General features: G+C 35.8%; 1 protein-coding gene across 1 annotated transcript in view; it reads left to right on the forward strand.

The window, feature by feature from the left end:
• Positions 1–24,308, forward strand: part of not (ubiquitin carboxyl-terminal hydrolase nonstop) — a 136,767-nt gene that overhangs the window by 44,218 nt on the left and 68,241 nt on the right. Inside the window, exon 4 of the mRNA XM_076206888.1 lies at positions 23,533–23,705. Coding sequence (XP_076063003.1) covers positions 23,533–23,705 — 173 coding nt within the window. The remainder of the gene's footprint in view (positions 1–23,532; positions 23,706–24,308) is intronic.

Below are 24,308 nucleotides of genomic sequence, written 5' to 3' on the forward strand. Positions count from 1 at the left end.
GAATATTGGTCTGTCATAAAGCCCGTCGTAACTTCGCGTCGTCGCTAACCGAGTAGGTCGTTAAACGAGGAGTGGTTGTATTTCATTTGGGGGGATCTTTCTCCCTTTCATCCCAATTGTGTGTATTTTGATTTGTGAATATGGATTTGAAATGTTTGTTCATAATTTCCGCCATTTCTACATCTATATATTCTGCATTCCCTTAACAGTTTCACTATTTCCTGTTTATTTTTTAATTTACCATTTACATATCCGTAGAATAATTTAGGTTGATCTTTACATTTATCTAATATGTCTTTTTCATAGTTTATTTTTGCTTCCTTGCATATTTTTACATATTAATTTTTTAGTCTGATATATATTTGCCATTTACCTTTTTTTTTTCTTTCTTTTCTTTTCTTTTCCTTTCCAATTTTTGCCTCTTCTCTTTTTCCTCGCTACATTTTTTTGTTGTACCAGCACTTAATGTACACCTTTTCCTGTTTTTGTTATTGTACATATTTATCCATTCCTTCACTATAGATTTCTTTTGATATCATCCATTTCTCTTCCACCTGTGTTTCTTCATTAAAGAAGGTTTCCCAGCTCTCTGAAAGAATTTTCTGAGTTTCTCAAAATCCATTTTGTTGTACAATAGTCTTCCTTTTCTGTGCTTCTCATTTCTTCCTAAATAGATTTCCTCTTTTAGTTCGAACTCAGTATGTGGTCAGGCTTCCCAATTAGTATTTACCTAATTGTATTTTGCGGGAGAAGAGCTATGCTTGTAGGGACCCACAGTTGTCTCTTTCTGCATCCAGTTCTTAAAGTCGTGTATAGTTTTAGCACTCGCTGTTTTCTTTCAATTTATTCCATGTATCTATCACTCTATGTGGAAAGCTATTCTTTTTCAGATCTCTTCTGTAACTGCCCTTTTAAGTTTTTTTTTGTCCCCTTGTATTTCTTCTGTCCCATTTAAGTAGATCATCCCTGTCAAGTATTTCCATCCCTTTCATAATTCTATATATGGATATCAAATTGCCTCTTTCTCTTCTTTGCTCCAGAGTTAATAAGTTTAGTTTGTCCAATCTTTGTTCATATGTCAACATGCTGAGTGTTGGTGCCATCTTTGTTAATGCTCTTTGAATTCTTTCTATTATTATTATTTGTTTTATTTGTTTGAGATGAGGTGTCTGAGAAGTATGATGGGGGTTACTAGGCTAGATAGAGCGAGAAATGAGGAGGTGAGGAGGAGAACAGGGGTGGAAAGGGAGTTGGGAGATAGGATTGATGAAAGAGTATTAGGATGGTTTGGACACATGGAAAGAATGAGTGAAGAAAGACTAGTAAAAGAGGTATGGAAGGCAGATGTGGAGGGAGTGAACATGAGGGGACGTCCTAGGATGAGGTGGATGGATGGGGTGAAGGGGGCTTTGGGGAAGAGGGGAATTTCTGTTGAGGAAGGACGGGAGAGGACAGAAGATGGGTGAATGGAGAATGGTTGTATATGGATGATGATGTGATGCATGGGGTGGAATGGGGGGTGAGGTAGTATGTGTGAGCAAAATTTGACGCAGCCCGAAGGGATTTCTCCCAGTCTTCTCCTCTTATGCATGGGGGGATGGAGAGGGGGGGTCGCCAATTTAATGAAGCAGCCTTGCTGTGGATGTGCTGTGTCTTGCGACACTGCTTCTGACCCAGGGCAGTGGACAAGGTGCAGGGATGACCCGTCATCCGGGAGGTGCCAAGATAAGAGGGAGGGTGGAGGGGTGTGGAGTGTATTCAGGGATGGAATGGGTGGGAATGATTTTATGCCTTTTCCTTTTTGGCTACCTCCCGTATAAGGGGGAAAAAGCCTTGGTATATGTATGCAAGTTTTTTTTTTTTTTTTTTTTTTACTGGGTGTCCATAGTAATGCTGCTTACTCTAATTTTGGTCTTATCAGTGTAACTAGGATTTTCTTCACCATTTCCACGTCCATGTAGTCAAAGGCCACCTTCATTGATCTTGTTAAGTTGCAGGTTTGTCCAACTATTTTGTTTACTTGTTTGTGTGGTGTCATATCATTTGAAATGGTCACTCCTAGGTCTCTTTCTGAATTTACTTTTGTAACTTCTTTTGTTCCAATTTTGTATTTGCCAGATATTCTATTTTTGCTTTTTCCAAATTCCATTATACTACATTTTTTTAATGTTGAAATTCACTTAGTTCTTTTTACACCAATTCCAGACTTTGTCCAGATCTCCCTGAAAAGATTTACAATCTTCTTCGTTACTCTCTCCAATAGTTTTGCATCATCTGCAAAGAAGTTTATGTAGCATTTAATTCCTTCATCCATGTTGTTTATATAAATAGCAAACATCGGAGCCAATACAGAGCCTTGGGGTATTCCACTTATCATGTCTACCCATTTTGAGTTCTTTTCTCTAAGTATCACTCATTTTTCTTCTTTCCAAGAAGTCTTCCATCCATTCCAATAATTTTCCTTGTATTCCACCTATTAGTTCAATTTTTCTAAGTAGTTTTTTGTGTGGTACTTTGTCGAAAGCTTTTTGTAGGTCCAGGAAAGCACAATCTGCCAAGCCATCTCTTTCTTGTATTATGTCTAGCAATCTTGAGTATTCGCATATTTTTGCAATTGTGCTTGTAAGGTATATTGGTCTATAATTTGTTGGATTTTTCTTTATTTCCTCCCTTATATATTGCTGCAATATTAGCATTCTTCCAGTCTTGTGGTACTTTTCCCTCTTTGAGTGAGAAGTCAATTATCTTGTGTATTTTGTTTGTGAGTTCGTCCATGCATTCTTTTAATATCCAATTCGCTATTCCATCTGGCCCATGTGACTTTCTGACATAGTTTCTTTATTTGATCCCTTATTTCTTTTTGTGTCACCATTATTTCTTTCATTTTAGGGGATCCTTCCTGGTGACTATCATCCCACAATTGTGAGCTTTCAACTGTAAAAACAGACTTAAAGTGTCTGGTCATTACTTCAACCATTTCTACATCTTCTGTGTACAGTGAGTCCTCCTTATACGGTAATTCTTTATCCGGTAAATTCACAGTTACAGTATTTGGTAATTACTACCCTCGATTCTATGGTAAGAAAAATTCACAGATACGATATCCACTAGATATTTTGAAGAGGAAAGAGCAGGGAGAAGGTACGTCTGCCATATCCTATTATTACATGTTATAATGGATTCGGTATACGGTAATTTCAATTTGCAGTAAGGTTTTCAGGAACGCATATGTACCGTATAACGAGGACTTAATGTATTCTTGATTTCCTTCATGCAGTTTTATTTTTTTGTGTTTCTTTTAGTTTGGCATTTTCATATCTGTAGAACAATTTAGGTTGATCTTTGCATTATGCTGTTATCTTTTTCATAGTATCTTTTTTCCTCCCTTCGTATGTCTATGTATTCATTTCTCAGTTTAATGTATGTTTGCCATTTAGTCTCTTTTTTGTCTCTTTTTCCATCTTTTCCAAGCTTTGTCTCTTCTATCTTTAGCATTGCCACACTATACCAGCATTTTATGCACTCCCTTTTCTGTTTCTGCTTAGGCACATATTTGTCTGTTCCCTCTTTATATATTTCTTTGAAAATGTTCCATTTCTCTCCCGTCTTTGTTTTACAAAATCTGTTTTGTTGTACATCAGTCTTCCTTCTCTGTTTCTTGTTCCTTCTTACCACATTTTGTTCCTTCTTACCACATTTTGTTCCTAAAGTTCGATCTCTATTAGTATGTGGTCACTTTTCCCAGTTGGTGTTTTATAATTTATTTCTTCCACTATTTCTGGTTCAGAGGTGAATATCAAATCTAGTCTCAATGGGTTCTTCGTTTTGTCAAAACCTAGTATTTTCTTTAATCCATTGTGTCAATGTGTAATATATGGTCATATCCAGTAGGACATTTCCCCAGAATTTGTCTCCACCTCCCATTGTCAATTCTTCCCAACTTGTTTCCTTTGTGTTAAAGTCACCCATAATTACTATATTTTCTCCATATTTCAGTACCTCTGTTCTTTGTATCTTCTAGTAATTTTGAGTGTTCACTGTCAGCCCAGGTCTTAGTTTTTGGTGGCACATAAACAACTATAAACCTTCTACTTTTCATACTGCTGTTTTTGACTTTAACTGTGATTAATTCCACATTATTTTTTCCTTCTGTTGCCTTTATTACATTTAGGTCCTTTCTAGTCAATATCATGACTCCTCCCCCCTGTTTGTTTGTCCTATTTTTCGACCAAATGTATAATCCTTGTCCCACCATACTTGATTGTACAGGACCTTTCAGTTTTGTCTCTGCAATTCCCATTATGTCAGGTTTTTCTATTGATAGATAGTCATTCAGTTCATTTAATCCTGATATCATACCGTCCATATTTGTATATGCCACTTTTCATTTTTTTTTTCTCTTTCTTTTTTTGGTTTAAGTTTCCATTTTTCTGATATACCATTTTCTCAGTCTCAGATCTAGCACTCAACAAAAAAACTAATTTTTTTCCATCTCCGTTCTTTTCTCGTTTTTTCTCCATAGCCTCACTTCTCAGTACCCTATCTTTCTCTAATTCCATGGCATTCATTTCCTTTTTTATCCATACATCTTTGTATTTTTCACTGTTTGCTAGTTTTGTCACTTTTTTTAGTACTTCTACTATCATTTGTGTTCTTAGTTTGAATATCATTGGTCTGTGATTCTTTTCTTTTGAGTATGTACCCATTCTGTGTATGTCATTGATTTCTGTATCTAAACATTGTCCTTCTTCTTGGACCGCTTTTAGAATCTCCTTCGCAATTTCTTTTTCTTTTCCCTTTGGTATTTGTGTACATTGTGTTTTTTATTTATACCATAAACCACAATACATTTCTTTTTGTCTACTGTGTGTCTCACCCAATTTTCCTTCTCTTTGATCACTGTTTCCTTTGCATTCTCTTCTACCTGCTGCTGTACTATTTCTGTGAATGATAGTTTTTTACTTTCATGTTCCTTTTTCCATTTTTTTTTTTTTTTTTTTTTTTTTTTTTTTAGGTCATTCTTTTTTATTCTTCCATTTTTTTCTGTTACTGATTTCAATTGTTCTTTTACCTCTTTTTTTTTCAGTTCATCATTTGCAATCTTAACCATTTTTCATTTCTTTCATTCTCTCATTTTACTGCATTTAGTTCACTTTTTTAGTTCATTTAATTCCCTTAGTATTACTTCGTTCGTTGTACGTAGGTTGGTTACTTCTAGTTGCAAAGCTTTGTAGTCTAATCTTAAATCGATCACTTCGTCTGCTAAGTTGTTAATTTCTCTGTTTCGTATTACACTGCTAATCCTAAAATCTCTGTGTCCAAGTTTTTCTCCAATGTTTCCCCATGCCTCCTAAACCCCGAGAAATACTCATCAATTATGTACCTGCTGGTCGCTTTAGGAGTGTTGTTCAGGCATGTTTTTTTCCTGCGTATTATCTCCTCTTTTTGTTGGTTCATTGATTCTTCCTTCTTGATTACTTTCCATTTTGTATTAAACTATTCATTTAAGAACTGGATCGGATACAAACCCTGGTGGTCTCACGAATACATATTGATACTCTCTGCAATACCAACTAGGCGTTTTTCCTGATGAGCAATTAAAACGCTCATTCGGAGCGTTAATCATAGCGAAACTCGGAGCAACTGTTGACACTTACTCTCTCCTCGACTGCTTACGACCGAATGCGTCTTGTATTTCATGTTATCCACAACTTCAGGCTCTGACATAAATATTAAGTCTAGTCTTGGTGGTTCTTTATTATTTCTATATCTGGTAGTCTCTTTTACCCATGGAGTCATTCTGTATTCAGTGGTCATATCCAGTTTTCCCAAAGGTCCTCTCCACCTTTCACTGTCATCTCCCAACATTTCTTTAGAGTTAACATCACTCATAATTACTAAGTCTCCTCATTCTTTCAGTATTTCATTTAATACATGCTTTGTGTCTTCCAACATTTTGGAATGGTCACTCTCCAAGAATATGTATGTGTATTTACCCAATTGTATTTTGCGGGAGAAGAGCCATGCTCGTAGTGACCCGCATTTGTATCTTTCCGCATCCAGTTCTTTCTTAAAATCATGTATAGTTTTAGCACTCGCTGTTTTCTCTTTCAATTTGTTCCATGTATCTATTACACTGTGTGGAAAGCTGTTCTTTTTCAAATCCCTTCTGTAACTCTTCTTCTTAGGTTACTTCTCATGTTCTCTTGTATTTCTTCTGTCCCATTTAAGTAAATCATCCCTATCAAGGATTTCCATCCCTCTCATAATTCTTTAGATGGTTATCAAATTGCCTCTTTCTCTTCTTTGCTCCAGAGTAAATAAGTTTAGTTTGTCCAATCTTTGTTCATATGTCAACTTGCTAAGTGTTGGTGCCATCTTTGTCAATGCTCTTTGAATTCTTTCTAGTTTATGTCCATAGTGACGCTGCATACTCTAATTTTGGTCTTACCAGTATAACTAGTATTTTCTTTACCATTTCCTCATCCATGTAGTCAAAGGCCACTTTCATTGATCTTACTAAATTGTAAATTTCTCCAACTATTTTGTTTACATGTTTGTCTGGTGTCATGTTGTTTGAGATAATTACTCATAGGTCTCTTTCTGAGTTTACATTTATAATTTCTCTGTACCAATTTTGTATTGACTGGATATTCTATATTTATTTTTTCCAAATTCCATTATACTACACTTCTTAATGTTGAAATTCACTTCATTCTCTATACTCCATTTCCTGATTTTGTCCAGGTCTTCTTGAAAAGATTTGCAACCTTTACTTACTCTCTTCAATAGTTTTGCATTATCTGCAAAGAAGTTTATATAACAATCAATTCATTCATGTCATTTATATAAACAGCAAACCTTATCGGAGCCAATACAGCCTTGGGGGACACCAATTATCATATATACCCAATTTGAGTTCTTTACTCTAAGTATCACTCATTTTTCTTCCATTCAAGAAGTCTTTCATCCATTCCAACAATTTTCCCTGTATTCCACCTATTGTTTCAATTTTTCTTGGTAGCTTTTTGTGTGGTACTTTGTCAAAACCCTTTTGTAAGTCCAGAAAGGCAGTCTGCCCAGTCATCCCTTTTTAGTATTATTTCTACCAATCTTGAGTAAAAGCATATTAAGTTTGTAGTACATGATCTTCCACTTCTAAATCCAAATTGGTTGGGGTTTAGTATTTTGTTCTTTTCCAAAGTGTTTAGTTCATTTTTTTTTTAACTCGTTATTTTACGGGAAGGGGAGCTATGCTCGTGGTGTCCCGTCTTCATATCTCATTTTATCAAGACTGTTTTTAAATTTGTGTATTGTTCTTGCACACATCACATTTTCATCTAACTTGTTCCAAATGTCTATTACCCTGTGGGGGGAAGCTGTTCTTTTTCAGGTCTCTTCTATAACTGTTTTTCTTGATTTTCTTTCAGTGTCCTCTTGTAAATCTTCTATCCCATTTTATTAGATTCTCTCCTCATATGATAGTTCTGAGAGTGTTGGTGCCAATTTCATAATTGCTCTTTGTATTCTTTCAAGTTTTATTATACATTTTTTTGTACATGGTGACCACATCGTCGCTGCATACTCAAATCTTGGTCTTATCAAAGTGACTAGTATTTTCTTCATCATTTCTTCATCCAGGTATGTAAATGTCACTTTGATTGTTCTTATTAAGCTATAAGTTTCTCCAAAAATTTTGTTTATGCATTTCTCAGGGGACATATTCATAATAATGACCCCCAGGTCCTTCTCATTTTCTACTTTTTTAATCTCTTCCTCCCACTTTTTTTGCTTCTTCCAAATTCCATTATACTACACTTCTTGATACTGAATTCCATCTCCCACGTCCTACTCCATCCCCATACTTTATCAAGATCACTCTGCAGCAATTCACAATCTTCTATAGTGTCCACTTTTTTAAACAATTTTGCATCGTCCACAAAGAAGCTCATATAATTTTCATTTCCTGTATCTGTATCATTAATATATATAGCAAACATTTTTGGGGCCAGAACTGTTCCTTGTGGAACTCCACTAAGCAGTTCATCCCAATTAGTGTTTGTCTCATATCACCACTCTCATTTTTCTTTCATGCAAGAAATCTTCCATCCACTTCAGTAGTTTGCCCTGTATTCCTCCTGCAGTTTCTAATTTCTTTAGCAGTTTCTTATGTGGCACCTTATTAAAAGCATTTTTCAGATGTAGAAATGTACAATCAGCCCATCTATCTCTTTCTTGTATTACATCTGTTAGCCTTGAATAGAAACACATTCAATTTGTGAAGCATGATCGTCCTTGTCTAAATCCAGAGTGCCTTGGATGTAGTATGTTGTATTTTTCCAAATGCCTTACCCATCTAATTTTGATCATCCTTTCACAAATTTTAGCTATTGTACTTGTAAGAGAGGGTCTTTATATATTGGTGCTATATTTGCTCTTTTCCAATCTTCTGGAACTTTTCCTTCTTTCAATGAACTGCTTATTAGACTATGTATTTTGCCTGTTAGTTCATTCCTGCATTCTCTCAAAATCCAGTTGGCCATTTTATCTGGTCCATGCAATTCTCTGACATTGAGATTACTCAAGTGATTAATTAATTCTTTCCTTGTTACTTTTATCTCTTTCATAGGGGGGACTTTCTCCTCCCACTCGGCATCTCTTAAGTTGTATGTTCTCCCTCGTAAACACAGATTTAAAATGCTTGTTCATAATTTCTGCCATTTCTATTTCCTCTGTGTATTCAACACCTTGTTGTAGTTTCTCTAATTCTTGTTTGTTTTTCAGTGTGTTGTTTACAAATCTGTAAAATAGTTTTGGTTGATCTTTACCATTTTCTATGACATCCTTTTCATATTTTCTCTTCCTCTCTGCACACTTGTACATAATGATTTCTATAACTAGTATATATTTTCCATTTCTCAGGTCTTTTGTTGTACCAACATTTTATATATCCTTTTTCCTGTTTTTGTCTTGAAACATACTTTTCCACTCCTTTATAAATTTGTCAAATTTTCCATTTCTCTTCTGTTTCCTCCTTGAGTGCCCTTTCCCAGTCTGCTTTTTTAAAAAATTCTCTTATTTAATAAAAAATTATTTTTCCATACATCAAGCTTTCCTTTATATATATATATATATATATATATATATAAATATATATATTTTTTTTTTTTTTTCCAATATTTTTCCTCATTTAGTTCCAGTTCAACCAATATGTGGTCACTTTTACTTATTGGTGTCGTATATTCAATATTGTCCACTATTTCAGGTTCTGATGTGATTGTTAGGTCCAGTCTCGATGGTTCTTCCTCATTTCTATACCTAGTATTCTCTTGTATTCATAGTGTCATTGTATGTTCTATAATCATATCAAGTAGCACATTTCCCCATAGGTCGTCTCCACCCTTCACTGTAATCTCTTCCCAGCAGATTTCTTTACAAGTAAAGTCACCCATTATAACTATTCCTCCATCTTCCATTATCTTATTTAGTGTTATCCTTGTGTCTTCTAACATATTTTTGTGTTCTCTTACCATGAACCCATTTTAAGAGCCACATAATTTACCACAAAATTCCTGCTCTTCCCATCCCTGTCCTCCACTTCCATCATAATCATCTCTATTCTTTCCATATGTGACATTCCTCACATTTATATCTTTCTTAGTCAGGAACATAACTCCACCCCCTTGTTTTACCTCTGTTTCTAATCCAATAATTATATGCACCATGTCCTACACTGTCGGGTGGTAGTGGACCTTTCAATTTTGTCTCTACAATTCCCATTATGTCCAGTCTTTTTCCATCAGGTAATCATTCAGTTCATTCAAGCCTGTTATTAAGCCATCTATATTTGTGTAAGACGCTTTTAATTTTCTGCTACCTCCATCCTGTTTTCTGTTTCCCTTCCATTCTTCTCTGCTATGAACCATTTCCTCACTTTCATATCCACTACTCTCTAATAGAACTTCTCTTTGACTTTTTTTTTTTTCTTTCTTTTTTTCTTTCTTAGCTTTCATTTTTTTTTTCTCATCCTCTCTTTCCTCTTTATTCATCTCTTTTTATCCATACCTGCTTATACCGATCACTTTTTGCTAGTTTCCCTGTTTTTGCTAAGATATTCTCTGCTGTCATTTGTGACCTGAATTTAACCTTAATTGGTCTGGTCTTATCTGTATTATATTTCCTTATCCAATATATTTCTTCAGTTTCTTTCCCTGTTTCTTGTTCATCTTCTTGAACTACTTCTAATATCTTGTTTACTTTTTCCTTTTCCTTTACTCTCGTAGTCCTATTTGGATTATCTCTTCCATCCCTTCCGCTAAGTCTCTTACTATATTTTCCTTCTCCCTCGTCACTTTAATAACTGTGCCCTTAGTTTGTTCTTTCATCTGTTGTTGTACTATATCTCTAAATTAAATTTTGTTGTTCTCTTGGACTTTTCTCCAACCCACCTCTTTTGCTATGGACTCTTTATACTCTTTATTATTATTCTTTAATTCCTCATATTCATCTTTTACTTCTTTTAACTGTCTTTTTTAATTCTTCTGTTTATTTAGGTTTTGGTTCTCCTTTAGTTTCCTCCAATTTATCAACTCGTCATATAATCTGTGTAAGGTGACTGAACCTAACCTCCCACTGTTTGTTCATTTTCTGTAGTTTTTCCTCTAGACTTACTAATTGGGTGAGGTTATCATCTCCCCCCTCATTAAATCCATGGAAATAATTATCTTCACCTTCCATTGTGCTGCTCGTATCTATATTTCTAATTTTTACAGTTTTACTAACGTCTTCGATTTCACCTCTGTCATCTGTGCACCTCTTGTTATTCCTTCTGATTTCTGGGGCCCATTCGTCCCCTTCCTCATTTCCTTCCATTTTCCTCAGTAATCCCTCCCTTTCTCCTTTTTCTTCACCTTCCCACTACACCATAAGCTTTCCCCCTTCCCTACTAATACAACAAAGGCACTCCCTCATTGTTGAGATCCACGAAATTTGAAGTTTTCCTAAATAGACTGAACAAATTTTGGACTACAGGATCTTCACCAAAGTCGTGGAAGACTTCGATCATTATAACCACACCAAAACCAGAAAAAAAAAGTCTTCCTCAATGATATAGACCCATTGCTCTAACCAGTTGTGTATGCAAAATATACAAACGAATGATCAACACGCGTCTTGTCTGGATTTTAGAGTAAAAAAAAATCTCCTCTCAAACAGACATTTTGGCTTCAGATAAAACAGAAGCACTATGGACTCTGATATTTCTTACCCGAGAAATTCAGAATGCTTTCACCACACAGAGCCAAACCATAGGAGTCTTTTTCGATCTAGAAAAGGCTTATGACACCACCTGGCATGGAGGCATCCTAAAACAACTTGCTGAATGGGGTGTAGTAGGAGATATGTTCTTCGCAATTAAAGATTTTCTTACTGATCATATCCTAAAAGTAAGAGTAGGTTCATCTCTCTCTTTGCCTTACACCCAGAAGGAAGGCATACCCCAAGGAAGTGTCCTCTGCCCAACACTGTTCAACATAGCCATCAATGGACTACTAGAACAAGTACCGTTTGAAGTGCACAGCTTGGCATATGCAGACGACATTGTTCTAATCTGTAGCAGACCATCAGCACTGGAGGCAAGCCAGAAAATACAGACTGCAATTAACTCTACCACTGCATGGGCGAAAAAAAAGAGGCTTTAAATTCTCCCTGGAGAACACTAAAGCAGTCTGCTTCTGCCGAAGAAAGATAAGAGAAGAAATCCCAACCCTAATGCTGGAAGACTCTTTTCTTCCATATGAGGATCAGATCAAGTACCTGGGACTAAGCCTTGACAAAAAACTAAACTTTAATACACATATTAATGAAATAATACATAACGTGAAACAATGCTTCAACATCTTAAAAGTAGTTTCACATTTCAACTGGGGAGCTGACAGAACAACTCTGTTACAAATATACCAAGATTTGTGCCTAAGCAAAATAGATTATGGAAGCCAAATCTATGGGGCCGCCTGTAAAACCACCTTAGAAAAACTAGATATCCAAAACATGGCTATACGCATCTGCACAGGTGCGTAGAAAACGTCACCCATAGACAGCCTAAATGTTGAAGCCGGCATCCCTCCTCTTCCTATTAGAAGGCAGGAACTAGTATTGAAATACCTAAAAAGAGTACTGTCTTCCAAAAACAACCCCAACTACAAGTTTGTTAGAACACCCAAAGACAGAGCTCCAACTCGACCTAAGCTCTCCAAACCGCTGGAAGTTAGACTGGAAAATAGTGCCAAAAACATAGACCTGACCCCTCTACATGTCGAAGAAAGTTTACCAGCTAAATACCCTCCCTGGTGTAGACCCGAAATCAACATTTGCACTTTCTGGTGTAAGAAAAATAGCTGCCCAGAGACTGAACTAAGAAGTAAATTCCTTGAACACAACAGGACCCACACAGATGCAACCAGTTTATACACTGATGGATCAAAAACTGCAGATGGAGTGGGTTTCTCAGTGATTACCCCTCAATCTATTATAAAAAAGAGAGCTCATTTTAACATTTCTATTTTTACTGCAGAACTGCTGGCAGTTCTTAATGCTTTAATTTATATTTTTAACAATGCATCTGACAAAAGATTTGTCATATATACAGACTGTAAGAACATTTTATCAATTAAAAAATATTACCAGTCAATCCCATTATCGAACAAATACAAGATTGGCTGGTCCTCTTCAGTAACAGAAAATAACCATGAACTTCTGCTGGGTTCCTTCCCACATAGGAATAAACGGAAATGAGTTAGCCAATGCTGCAGCTAAAGAAGCAGCTGGGCTGGCTCATATCTCCCAACTGAAAAACCCCAAAATGGATTTTAAAAACTGCATTAGAAGTTACAACAGAGAACAGTGGCAACTTCAATGGAATAATGGAAACAATTTAAAGCTCAAATCCATCAAACCTTCTGTCATCCCTTGGAGTCATTTCCAGGGTGACAGGAGGACTGGTATTGTCATGACTTGTCTTAGAATCGGGCACACCTTTTTAACCCACAAGTACCTGTTAACGACTGGAGCAGAGAGACAGGCTCCCCTCTGCCCCACTTGTCAAAAGAACCTTACTGTAAAACACATTTTTAAGGAATGCCCACAATTCAGCTCTGCTAGAAGAAACTATCCTCTAGAAGGGCTTACCATTACAAAAGTTTTAGGATAGGAAGCTCCAATAGATTGGATAAAATGTTTTTTAAAGGAAATATATTTGTTCTACCATATTTAAATTTTTACAGAAATTGAGTGGATGAATTGGAATAAGTAAATGTTTTAAGAATAGGTAGATATATATGCGCTGAATGGCCCCAGGCTCTGGCATTTGGCATACTAGCCAAAAACTTCACAAACCAACCAACCAACCAACCAACCCTACCTTAGTATTGAATAGGATTTGAAAATTACAGGGAAAGTTTACTCCATCTCCTTTGCCCATTCTCAAGATAAATAACTCTTTTATATCAGATACAAGAGAAGTAGCAGAAGCTTTTGGAAGACACTATGCTGATATTTCCAGTCCACTTCATTATTCACATGACTTCAGAAGAATTAGAGACAAGACCATGATCATTTCTCCTACCAATATGAACTCGGAGGCATATAAATTTCTTTTCACCTTGGATGAAATGGATCATGCTTTATCTTTATCCTCCCCAACCTCTCCTGGAGAGGATGACATTCTTTATCCCATCATTGCTCATTTATCCATATCCTCAAAGAAATTCCTTTTAAATGTGCTGAACAAATTTTGGTCTTGTGGGTCTTCTAAATCTTGGAAGACTTCAATTATCATAGCAATTTTAAAGGCAGGGAAAGACTCCAATCTCCCACAAAGTTACAGACCTATTGCTCTCACTTGCTGCATTTATAAGATCTATGAAAGAATGGTTAATATGCATTTAGTTTGGTTTTTAGAATCTAAAAATCTATCTAACCAACAATTTGGATTTAGAAGAAATAAGTGCACTCTGGATCCCTTACTTTTTATCACCCTTGAGATTCAGAATGCCTTTTCAATACAGAATCTGAGCATTGCTGTGTTTTTTGACTTAATGCCTACAATACTACCTGGCGGGGAGGCATTCTGAAGCAATTTGCAGAGTGGGGCATCGGGGCTAATATGTTCAGTTGTTTAAAGGCTTTCTTGTCTGACCGTTATCTAAAAGTCAGTGGGCTCTTCTTTCTCTTCTGCATATCTTCAAGAGGAAGGGATTCCCCAAGGAAGTGTTCTAAGTCCTACACTCTTCAGCATAGCCATTAATAGTTTGTTAGAACAAGTTCCTACTGGAATACATGGATTGGCTTATGCTGATGACTTCACTATTGTGTCCAGCAGATCGACAACATTAGAAACAGGCCAAAAGTTTTAAGAGGTTATTAACTTAGCAACAGCATGGGCTAATTGGAGGGCCTTCAGATTCTCTGCTGAAAAAACAAAAGGCATTAGGTTCTCTAGACTACGATGCAAGGAAGAAATGCCAACATTATTCTTAGAGAGTGTCATATTACCATATGAAGGTCAAGTAGAATACTTTGACCTTTTTTTTGGACAAAAGGTTGACATTTGCTCATCACATAAATGAGGTTATATGCACTGTTAAACAGCGACTTAATATACTAAAGGTGGTGTCTCGCTTCAACTGGGGAGCAGATCATATCACTCTAATAAGGCTTTACCAAGCATTGTGCCTTTGCAAAATCGATTATGGATGTCAAATTTATGGATTGGCATGGAAAACTTTATTAAAGAAGCTTGATATAGTCCACAATATGGCTTTGCGGATTTGTTCGGGAGCTTATAGAACATCTCCAGTGGATAGCTTGTACGTGGACACAGGAATTCCTCCCCTTTATATTCGCAGGGAGGAATTAAGCCTAGATATATATATCGTGTTTTAACAAAAAAAAAAAAATCCAAATTTCAAATATGTAAAGCAGCCAGTAGACAGAGCTCCAAGAAAAAGTACTCTGCCGAAACCTCTAGAAGTGAGATGTGAAGTTTGGGCAAAGGAGGTAGGACTTGTTCCTGTTACAATTGCTGAGATCACACCTCCCAAATTCCCTCCTTGGAACCGATGTCCCACTGTAATTTGTCCTATTAAAAACAACCCCCCCGGGGCCCAGTACTTTCAAGTAGTGCAGGGGCTTGCATGTAGCAAGGACGGGCTGAGCTGTACCAGCCAGGTGCAACCATACTGGAGAGGTCAGCCCTAAGCTACCAGATGAAATCTGAGCCAAAAGATTTTGTTGATGACCCTAGCTTGTCTTTGACCATGGATTGGAATGCTCATAGGATTTGCCGCCCTCACCCTATGACAGTTGTTTTAGGATGAGGTTTTATGAATTCCCCTGTCCCTATCATTCATATTTGCTACTCTGCTTTCCTTTTTCACCACCTTTCTCTAATACTTGTTAAGGAAGGTTCTAGTATTTTGGTGCCTCCCAAGCTACATGTCTGAACCCAGTCAAGTGGGGATTTATACCGCGAGGTCACTACTCCCTGCGAGGGCCGAAAGCTCACCGACTGGGGAATGCATGTTTGCGAGGTAGGTACTAGGCTGCCGACTTCCTTTCTCCCTATCCAGTGCACATGCACAGTGACTACGCCAGCCCCATCCTAAATGGGACAAAACAAAAGAGGACAAACCCCAGGTTGACAAAGTCTCTAACTCACCTGTGAGGCCCTGCATGTGTAAATAGTCGTTTCTGGAATTTCCTGACTCTGCAGAGACCTTTCTTTTATTGCTTGAGGCATCAGGCAACTGCAGTATCTTCTATGTATTGATCTTTCTTAATATATGGTGTGGCCCTATAAACATACACGATCATGGCGGCTGTTCAAACTGTACATTCTAAACCTCCACCATTACCTGATCCTCCTCCTAAACCCCCCGATCCCTCTCGTAGTATTGCTAATCCTAATGTTGACGATATTGACTCGGCAAAAGTAAAACTCCCAGTTGATGACTCCGGCTTGTAATTTGTCCTATTAAAAACGAGAAAAATAGAACTGCTAAAGAGCTAAGGAGTGAATTTTTAGAACACTTATCAGTACATGCTGATTCAATTTTTATTTATACAGATGGATCAAATATCCTAAGATGGTGTTGGTTGTGCTGTTGTATCTGACAGCACAGTTTTAAAGAGGAAGTTGCTTCATTTTAGCTCTATTTTTACTGCTGAACTGCTGGCAGTCAACATTGCCCTGAAATTTGTTTTTAATTCTATTCCATCTAATAAAAACATTATTTTACAAACTCAATGAGCATTCTATCCTCTGTAAGTAAATTATTGCCTCTTCACTATTTAGTCCAAGAAATACAGGACTGGTTGATACTCATTAACAACTGGAAGAAAATAAAAGTAAACTTTTGCTGGGTGCCATCCCATGTGGGTATCACTGGAAATGAACAGGCCAATGTTGCAGCCAAAGCTGCTACTAGCCTCAGCATTATAACACACAAAAATCCCACATACAGACTTCAAACAAGTAATTCATAATTATGCAATGGAGAAGTGGCAAGAACAATGGACAAGGCTGGACGGTAGTTACAAGTTAAAAGAGATTCACCCCTTGGTAATATCTTGGAAGCCTCATTCTGTGAACAGAAGATCAAGTATTGTTTTAACAAGATTAAGAATTGGCCATTCCTATATTACCCATAAAATTTGTATGGCAAGTGGAGCAGAAAGGCTGGGCCCCCAATGCCCCTCTTGCCAAGTTGTTTTTACAATTAAACACATTTTAATTCAGTGCCCTGCATATTCTAATAAGCGCAGGGCAAACTTTTTAACAAATTTATCTCTTAAAGAAATTTTAGGGGAGGAGGCTCTTGTGAAGAATGTTTTAAAGTTTTAAAAAGACATCAATTTATTTTATGACACTTAAAATTGTGTATATAATTGCTTGTGAGTGTATCTTGTTTTGATGTGTTTTTGTGAGTGGTTATTGTTTTTACTGTTTTTCTTGAAATTCTATAAATTCATATATGATATGCACTGAATGGCCTACCGGCTCTGGCGCTTGGCCTCCAAGCCAAAAATTCCATAAATCAATCAATCAATCATGATTCTCTCTTCCTATTTTGTAACCAATCTGTGAATGCTCACTTCTTCCCTTCTACAACTTTCTTTGCTTCCTGATCCCACCACTCTCTACCCTTTCTTCTATTTCCTCCCATCCTCCTTGTTCCACACACCATCTTTGCACACTTGTGATGAACTCCTTGAACCATCCCCATTCCTCCTCCACTCCAAGTTCTAATCTATCCTTTACTCCCACTCCTCTCTCAGCTTCCCCTTGTACTCATTTTCTCTCTCATTTGAGCAGTTTACTTAAAGCCCCTCCCTACTTTCTTTACTTTTCCTCTTTCTACATCTCCACTCTCAACTTACCTTCCACCAAAAAATTATCTGATATTCCCCCACTCTCTCCCCTTAGAACAAGTACGTCCTTAACTTTTACTACTATTCTTCTGGTTACCACTATATAGTCCATTTATGTCATATCTACCATCCTTCCATCCACCACCCTCTCCCATGTGTACTAATGCTTGACTTTCTTCCTAAACACTGTATTTGCTATCATTGCATTTCTTTCTAGACACAACGTGTCACAACGAGTATAGCTCCCGTCCCGTAAAATACAACTAGGTAAATATATTTCCACCATCAACTCTCCACTTTAATTTTTTCCTAGAACTCCATACTTCCCAACCACTCCATCTATTGGTTCATTTCCTATCCTAGCATTAAGGTCTCCCAATACCACTACATTGACATTTCTCTGTAAACCCTCTCTACACTCATTTAAATCTATCCAAAAAGACTCCCTTTCCTTACACCTTTCTCACTATCAGGCCCGTATGCATCAACCTTGAAGAAACCTTCCATTCCATTACATGTTTACCTATGTCTTCACTTATTAGTATAGCCACCTCTTCTCTCCCTCATCCTCTCTTCACTCCTGACACCCTTCAAACTACACTCCCAAACTCAAACTTGCCCCTCCCTTTCAACTTGGTTTTACTCAATGTCAACACATCCATCTTTCTTCTTGTAAACATACTGCCTGTCTCTTCCCTCTTATTATCATCTGTACCACATCCACACACATTAAAAGACCCAAACCTTAGGGTTCTGGTTGGAAAACTCATCCCAGGCCCTCTTATGACTTTGCTTTATTTTAGGAATGTCCCCTGTGGGGCTACAGGGAGAAGAATGCCTAGTCCTATCCCTGTCCCATTTGTGTTGCTTTTGTGTGTGTGTGTGTGTGTGTGTGTATATATATATATATATATATATATATGTATATATATATATATATATATATATATATATATATGTATATATATATATATATATATATATATATATATGTATATATATATATATATGTATATGTATATGTATACAGTAGAAGCCCGATTTAAAGAACTAATTCAGCCAAGGTCCAGTCCGCTAAAGTGAATTTTCCATTAAATTGAGAGAGTGAGCGTTGGTGTAACAGTGTTGCCAGAGCGGATTGTAAAAATGATACATACCTAAAAATTCCCTAGTGTACACACACACACATACAGTATATATATATTATTGTAAGTGAATTATAGGCAGCACAATCGTGAATTGCAAACGAACAGCAACGTGCAGTAATTTGTTGCAACATGTATTTACCTAGTTGTACCTAGTTGTATTTTACGGGAAGGGGAACTATGCTCATGGTGTTCTGTCTTCATATCTCATTTTATCCAAACTATTTTTGAATTCATGTATTGTTTTTGCACACACTTTCTCATCTAACTTGTTCCAATTGTCTATTACTCTGTGAAGAAAGCTGTTCTTTTTCAGATCTCTTCTATAGCTGTCTTTCCTGATTTTCTTTCCATGCCCTCTTGTATTTCTATCATCCCATTTTATCAGATTCTCTCTATCAATAATTTTATGCCTTTCATGATTCTGTAAATAGCTATCAAATCTCCTCTCTCTCTCTTCTTTGTTCTGGTGTCTGTAGTTCAAGTTTTGCTAGTCTCTCTTCATATGATAGTTTTGAGAGTGTTGGTGCCAATTTTGTAATTGCTGTTTGTATTCTTTAAAGTTTTGTTATACATTTTTTTTGTATTTGGTGACCACATCGTTGCTGCATATTCCAATCTTGGTCTTATCAGAGTGATTAGAATTTTCTTCACCATTTCTTCATCCAGGTATGTAAATGCCACTTTGATTGTTCTTATTAAATTATAAGTTAATCCAAAAATCTTATTTATATGTTTTTCAGGTGACATATTATTCATAGCAATGACTCCCAGGTCCTTCTCATTTTCTACTTTTTTTATTCCTTCTTCTCCCAATTTATATGATCCTGTTATTCTGTTTTTGCTTTTTCCAAATTCCATTATACTACACTTTTTAGTGTTGAATTCCATCTCCCACTTTCTACTCCATTCCCATACTTTATTTAGATCACTCTGTAGTGACACAATCTTCTTCCGTGTTCACTTTTTTTTATAGTTTTGCATCATCTGCAAAGAAGCTCATATAACTTTCAATTTCTTCATCCATATCATTAATATTTATAGCAAACATTATTGGGGCCAGAACTGTTCCTTGTGGAACACCGCTTATTACATCATCCCATTTTGAGTGTCTCTTATCACTACTCTCATTTTTCTTTCTTGCAAAAAGTCTTCCATCCATTTGAGCAGTTTGCCCTCTATTCCTCCTTCAGTTTCTAATTTCTTAAGCAACTTCTTATGTGGTACTTTGTCAAAAGTTTTTTTTAGGTCTAGAAATGCATAATCAGCCCATCCATCACTTTCTTGTATTATATCTATTAGCCTTGAATAGAAACATATTAAATTAGTGACGCATGATTGTCCTTGTCTGAATCCAAATTGCCTTGGATTTATCACACTGTTTTTTTTTCTAAATATTTTACCCATTTACTTTTGATAATTCTTTCACAAGTTTTTGCTATTGTACTTGTTAGAGAGACTGGTCTATAGTTGTTAGAGTCTTCTTTATTTCCTCCTTTATATATAGGTACTATATTTGCTTTTTTCCAATCTTCTGGAACTTGTCCTTCTTTCAAGGAACTCATTATTTTGTCTGCCAGTTCATTTCTGCATTCTTTCAAAATCCAGTTTGCTATTTCATCTGGTCCATGCGATTTTCTAACATCAAGATTACTCAAGTGTTTCATTCTTTCTTACTTCTATTTCTTTCATAGGGGGGACTTTCTCCTTCCATTCGATCTCTTCCGGTCGTATATTCTCCCTTGTAAGCACTGATTTAAAATGCCTGTTCATAATTTCTGCCATTTCTATTTCCTCTGTGTATTCAACTCCTTAACTTAATTTCTCCAAGTCTTGTTTGTTTTTCAATTTGTTGTTTACAAATCTGTTAAATAGTTTTGGTTAATCTTTACACTTTTCTATGACATCTTTTTCATATTTTCTCTTTTCCTCTCTGGACGTTTGTACATATTCATTTCTATAACAAGTATATATTTTCCATTTTTCAGGCCTTCTGTCTTTTTTCCATCTGGTCCAAGCTTTGTCTCTTTTGTCTTTTAACTCCCTACAACTTTTATTGTACCAGCATTTTACATATTCTTTTTCTTGTTTTTGTCTTGGGACATACTTATCCACTCTTTTTTGTAAATTTTTGTCAAAATATTCCATTTCTCTTCCACTGTTGTTTCTTCTTTGTATATTTCTTCCCAGTTTTCTTGTTGAAAGAATTCTCTTATTTTATCAAAGTTTGTTTTTTCATACATCATTCTTCCTTTTCTGTATTGTTCATTTCTTTTCATGTATTTTTCTTCATTTAGTTCCAGTTCAATCAATATGTGGTCACTTATACTTATTGGTGTTTTATATTCAATTTTGTCCACTATTCTAGGTTCAGATGTAATTATTAGGTCTAGTCTCGATGGTTCTTCCTCATTTCTATACCTAGTGTTCTCCTGTGTCCACTGTGTCATTGTAATGTCAGTAATCATCTCAAGTAGAGCGTTTCCCCATGAGCCGTCTCCACCCTTTACTGTCATCTCCTCCCAGCAGACTTCTTTGCAATTAAAGTCGCCCATCATAACTATTCTTCCTCCATCTTCCAATATCTTATATAATGTTATCTTTGTGTCCTCTAACATACTTTTATGTTCACTCTCTTCCCACGAGGCTGTTTTCGGAGGCACATAATTTATCACAAACTTTCTGCTCTTCTTATCTCTGTCTTCCACTTCGATCATAATCATCTCTACTGTATTCTTTCCATATGTGACACACCTCACGTTTATATCCTTCTTAGTCAGGAACATAACTCCACCCCCTTGCTTTGTCTCTCTGTTTCTAATCCAATAATTATATGCATCATGTCCTACACTGTTGGGTGGTAGTGGACCTTTTAATTTTGTTTCTACAATCCCATTATGTCCGGTTCTTTTTCCTTCAAATAATCATTCAGCTCATTCAATCCTGTTATTAATCCATCTATATTTGTGTAAGACACTCTTAGTTTTCTGCCACTTCCATTGTGTTCTCTGTTTCCCTTTTGTTTTTCTCTTGTATGTCGAATTTCCTTAGTTTCATATTCACTACTCTCCAATAGAATCTCTCTTTTTCTGACTGTTCTGTTCTCGTTTTTTTCCTTAGGTTCAAGTCTTTTCTTTTTTTCTTCCTCTCCTCTTTATTCATTTCCCTTTTTATCCATACCTTTTTATATTGTTCACTTGTTGCTAGTTTCCCTGTTTTGGATAAGATATTCTCTGCCGTTGTTTGTGACCTGAATTTAATCTTAATTGGTCTGGTCTTATCTGTACTATACTTTCTGAGCCTGAACTTCTCTTCAATTTGTTTCATTATTTCTGGTTCATCTACCTGAACTAATTGTAGTAAACTGCTTTTTCATTTACCTCTTTGATTCTTGAGGTTCTATCTGGGTTATGTTTCTCTTCCATTCCTAATATAATTATACATTTCTTTTTGTCTGCTAAGTCTCTTACAATATTCTCCTTCTGTCTCATCACTTTGATAACTGAGTCTTCAGTTTGTTCTTTCATTTGCTGTTTAATTATATCAGTAAATGCAACTTTATACTATTTTCCTGTATCTTCCTCCACCCCTGTGCCTCTTTTGCTATTGTTTCTTTATTGTCTTTATTGTTCCTTTTTAATTCTTTATTCTTCTCTTTTACTTCTCTTAACTGTCTTTTTAGTTCTTCTATTTCATCAGTTAAATTTTTGTTCGCCTTCTCTAGTTCTTCCAATCTTTCAACCTTTTCTGCAATTTTTGACATTTTACCGAACCTAATCTCCCAATGTTCAGTCATTTGTTCAAGCCTTTCCTCCAGTTTTGCTAGTCGGGGGAGGTTGGTATCCGCCTCCCCCTCTTTAAATCCTTGGAAATTATTATCCTTACCTTCCATTGAATTGTTCTTATCTATGTTTCTAATCTTTACATTTTTTTAGACATTTCGTCGTCACTAAATTGGTCGGGACCTCTTTTGTTTACATGGCGTCTGCCTGCCTGGGCCAAGTCCTCTCCTTCCTCATTTCCTTCCATTTCCCTCAGTAATCCCTCCCCTTCTCCTTTTTCCTCACTTTCCCACTACACCACGAGCAATTTCCCCCCACCCTGTAAATACAATAGGTACTTCCTTTGCTTTGGGATCCACGAAAATTTCACTTTTTCTTCAGAACGTCCTCTACGCCGTCCATTCGGTGGAGTGTGTGCATGTGTGTGTGTGTGTCGTGTAACAATGATATGAGCTGTCTGTGAATTTCGGGGAATATTAGTCATAGCTTCGTATTTGGTTCGATGTACATAATTCTAGCGATTAATAGGACTGGGCAGTTGGTTTTTGGATAGTGAGCGTTATTGTTGTGTTGTTGCAGGAAACGTAGATCATTGTTATAGAAGTGTTTTTCGTGGTGATTACTCTCGCATACTGATTTTGAATTTTCCCATCAACTTACCGTTTCATTATTTTGTTTTCCTATTATACTGTCTATTTCTACTTGAATATATTTCTGCTACAATTATACTTTATACATATACTGAATTATATATTATTGTATATATATTATAGTATATATATATTTATATATATATATACCTCCAAAATACTAAATTATAAATTTTTCCTTGACTCCACCACCACTATCTGGTAACATCTGGTAACATTGGACTCTGAGACACGCATGTGGCCAGTTGACGGAAAATGCTCAACTTAGCGGACCGTTCCCGCTAAATTGAGCTATTTCCGTAGACGCGCGTCTGGCCAGCTAGCGGAAAATGATCAACCTAGCGGACCATTTCTGCTAAGTTGAGCATTTTCGTTATTGCTATTTGCAGTTCGCTAATTTGAGCTTCCGCTAAATTGATATCTGTTAAATCGGGCTTCTACTGTATATGCATATGTATATATGTATGTGTATATATATATATATGTATATGTATTTCTATGTACTAAGAACAGATTTTGATTTAACAGGCTTACGAGGATTAATTAATCTAGGAAACACCTGCTTCATGAGCTGTATTGTTCAAGCCCTGACTCACACTCCACTTCTGCGAGATTACTTTCTATCAGACAAGCACATTTGCCAATTTAACAATGATGCTAGTAGATGCCTTGTATGTGAAATTTCAAGACTATTTCAAGAGGTAAGGTTCATACAGTTGTATATTGATATAGGTTTATATATATATATGTATAGATATAGATATGTATATATATATAGATATATAGATATGTATAGATATGTAGATAGATATGTATAGATATATAGATAGGTATGTATATATAGATAATGTATATATATATATAGATAGATATGTATATTATATAGATATATATTATATATATAGATATATAGTATGTATAGATATGTATAGATATATAGATATGTATATGTATATAGATATGTATATGTATATAGATATATAGATATGTATATGTATATAGATATATAGATATGTATAGATATATAGGTATGTATAGATATATAGATATATATATGTATATAGATATGTATATGTATATAGATATGTATATGTATATAGATATGTATATGTATATAGATAATGTATATGTATATAGATATAGATATGTATAGATATATAGATATGTACAGATATATATGTATAGATATAGATATGTATATATGTGTGTATATATATATAATACATATTTATATATTATTATTATTATATTATTGTGCTTCACATTTGGGTGTGTATTACCGTATGGATAATGTCTCCCAGTTT

Source organism: Oratosquilla oratoria, chromosome 23 (assembly GCF_046742065.1).
Source record: "Oratosquilla oratoria isolate Oo_2021 chromosome 23, ASM4674206v1, whole genome shotgun sequence".
Classification (NCBI taxonomy): Eukaryota; Metazoa; Arthropoda; class Malacostraca; order Stomatopoda; family Squillidae; genus Oratosquilla; species Oratosquilla oratoria.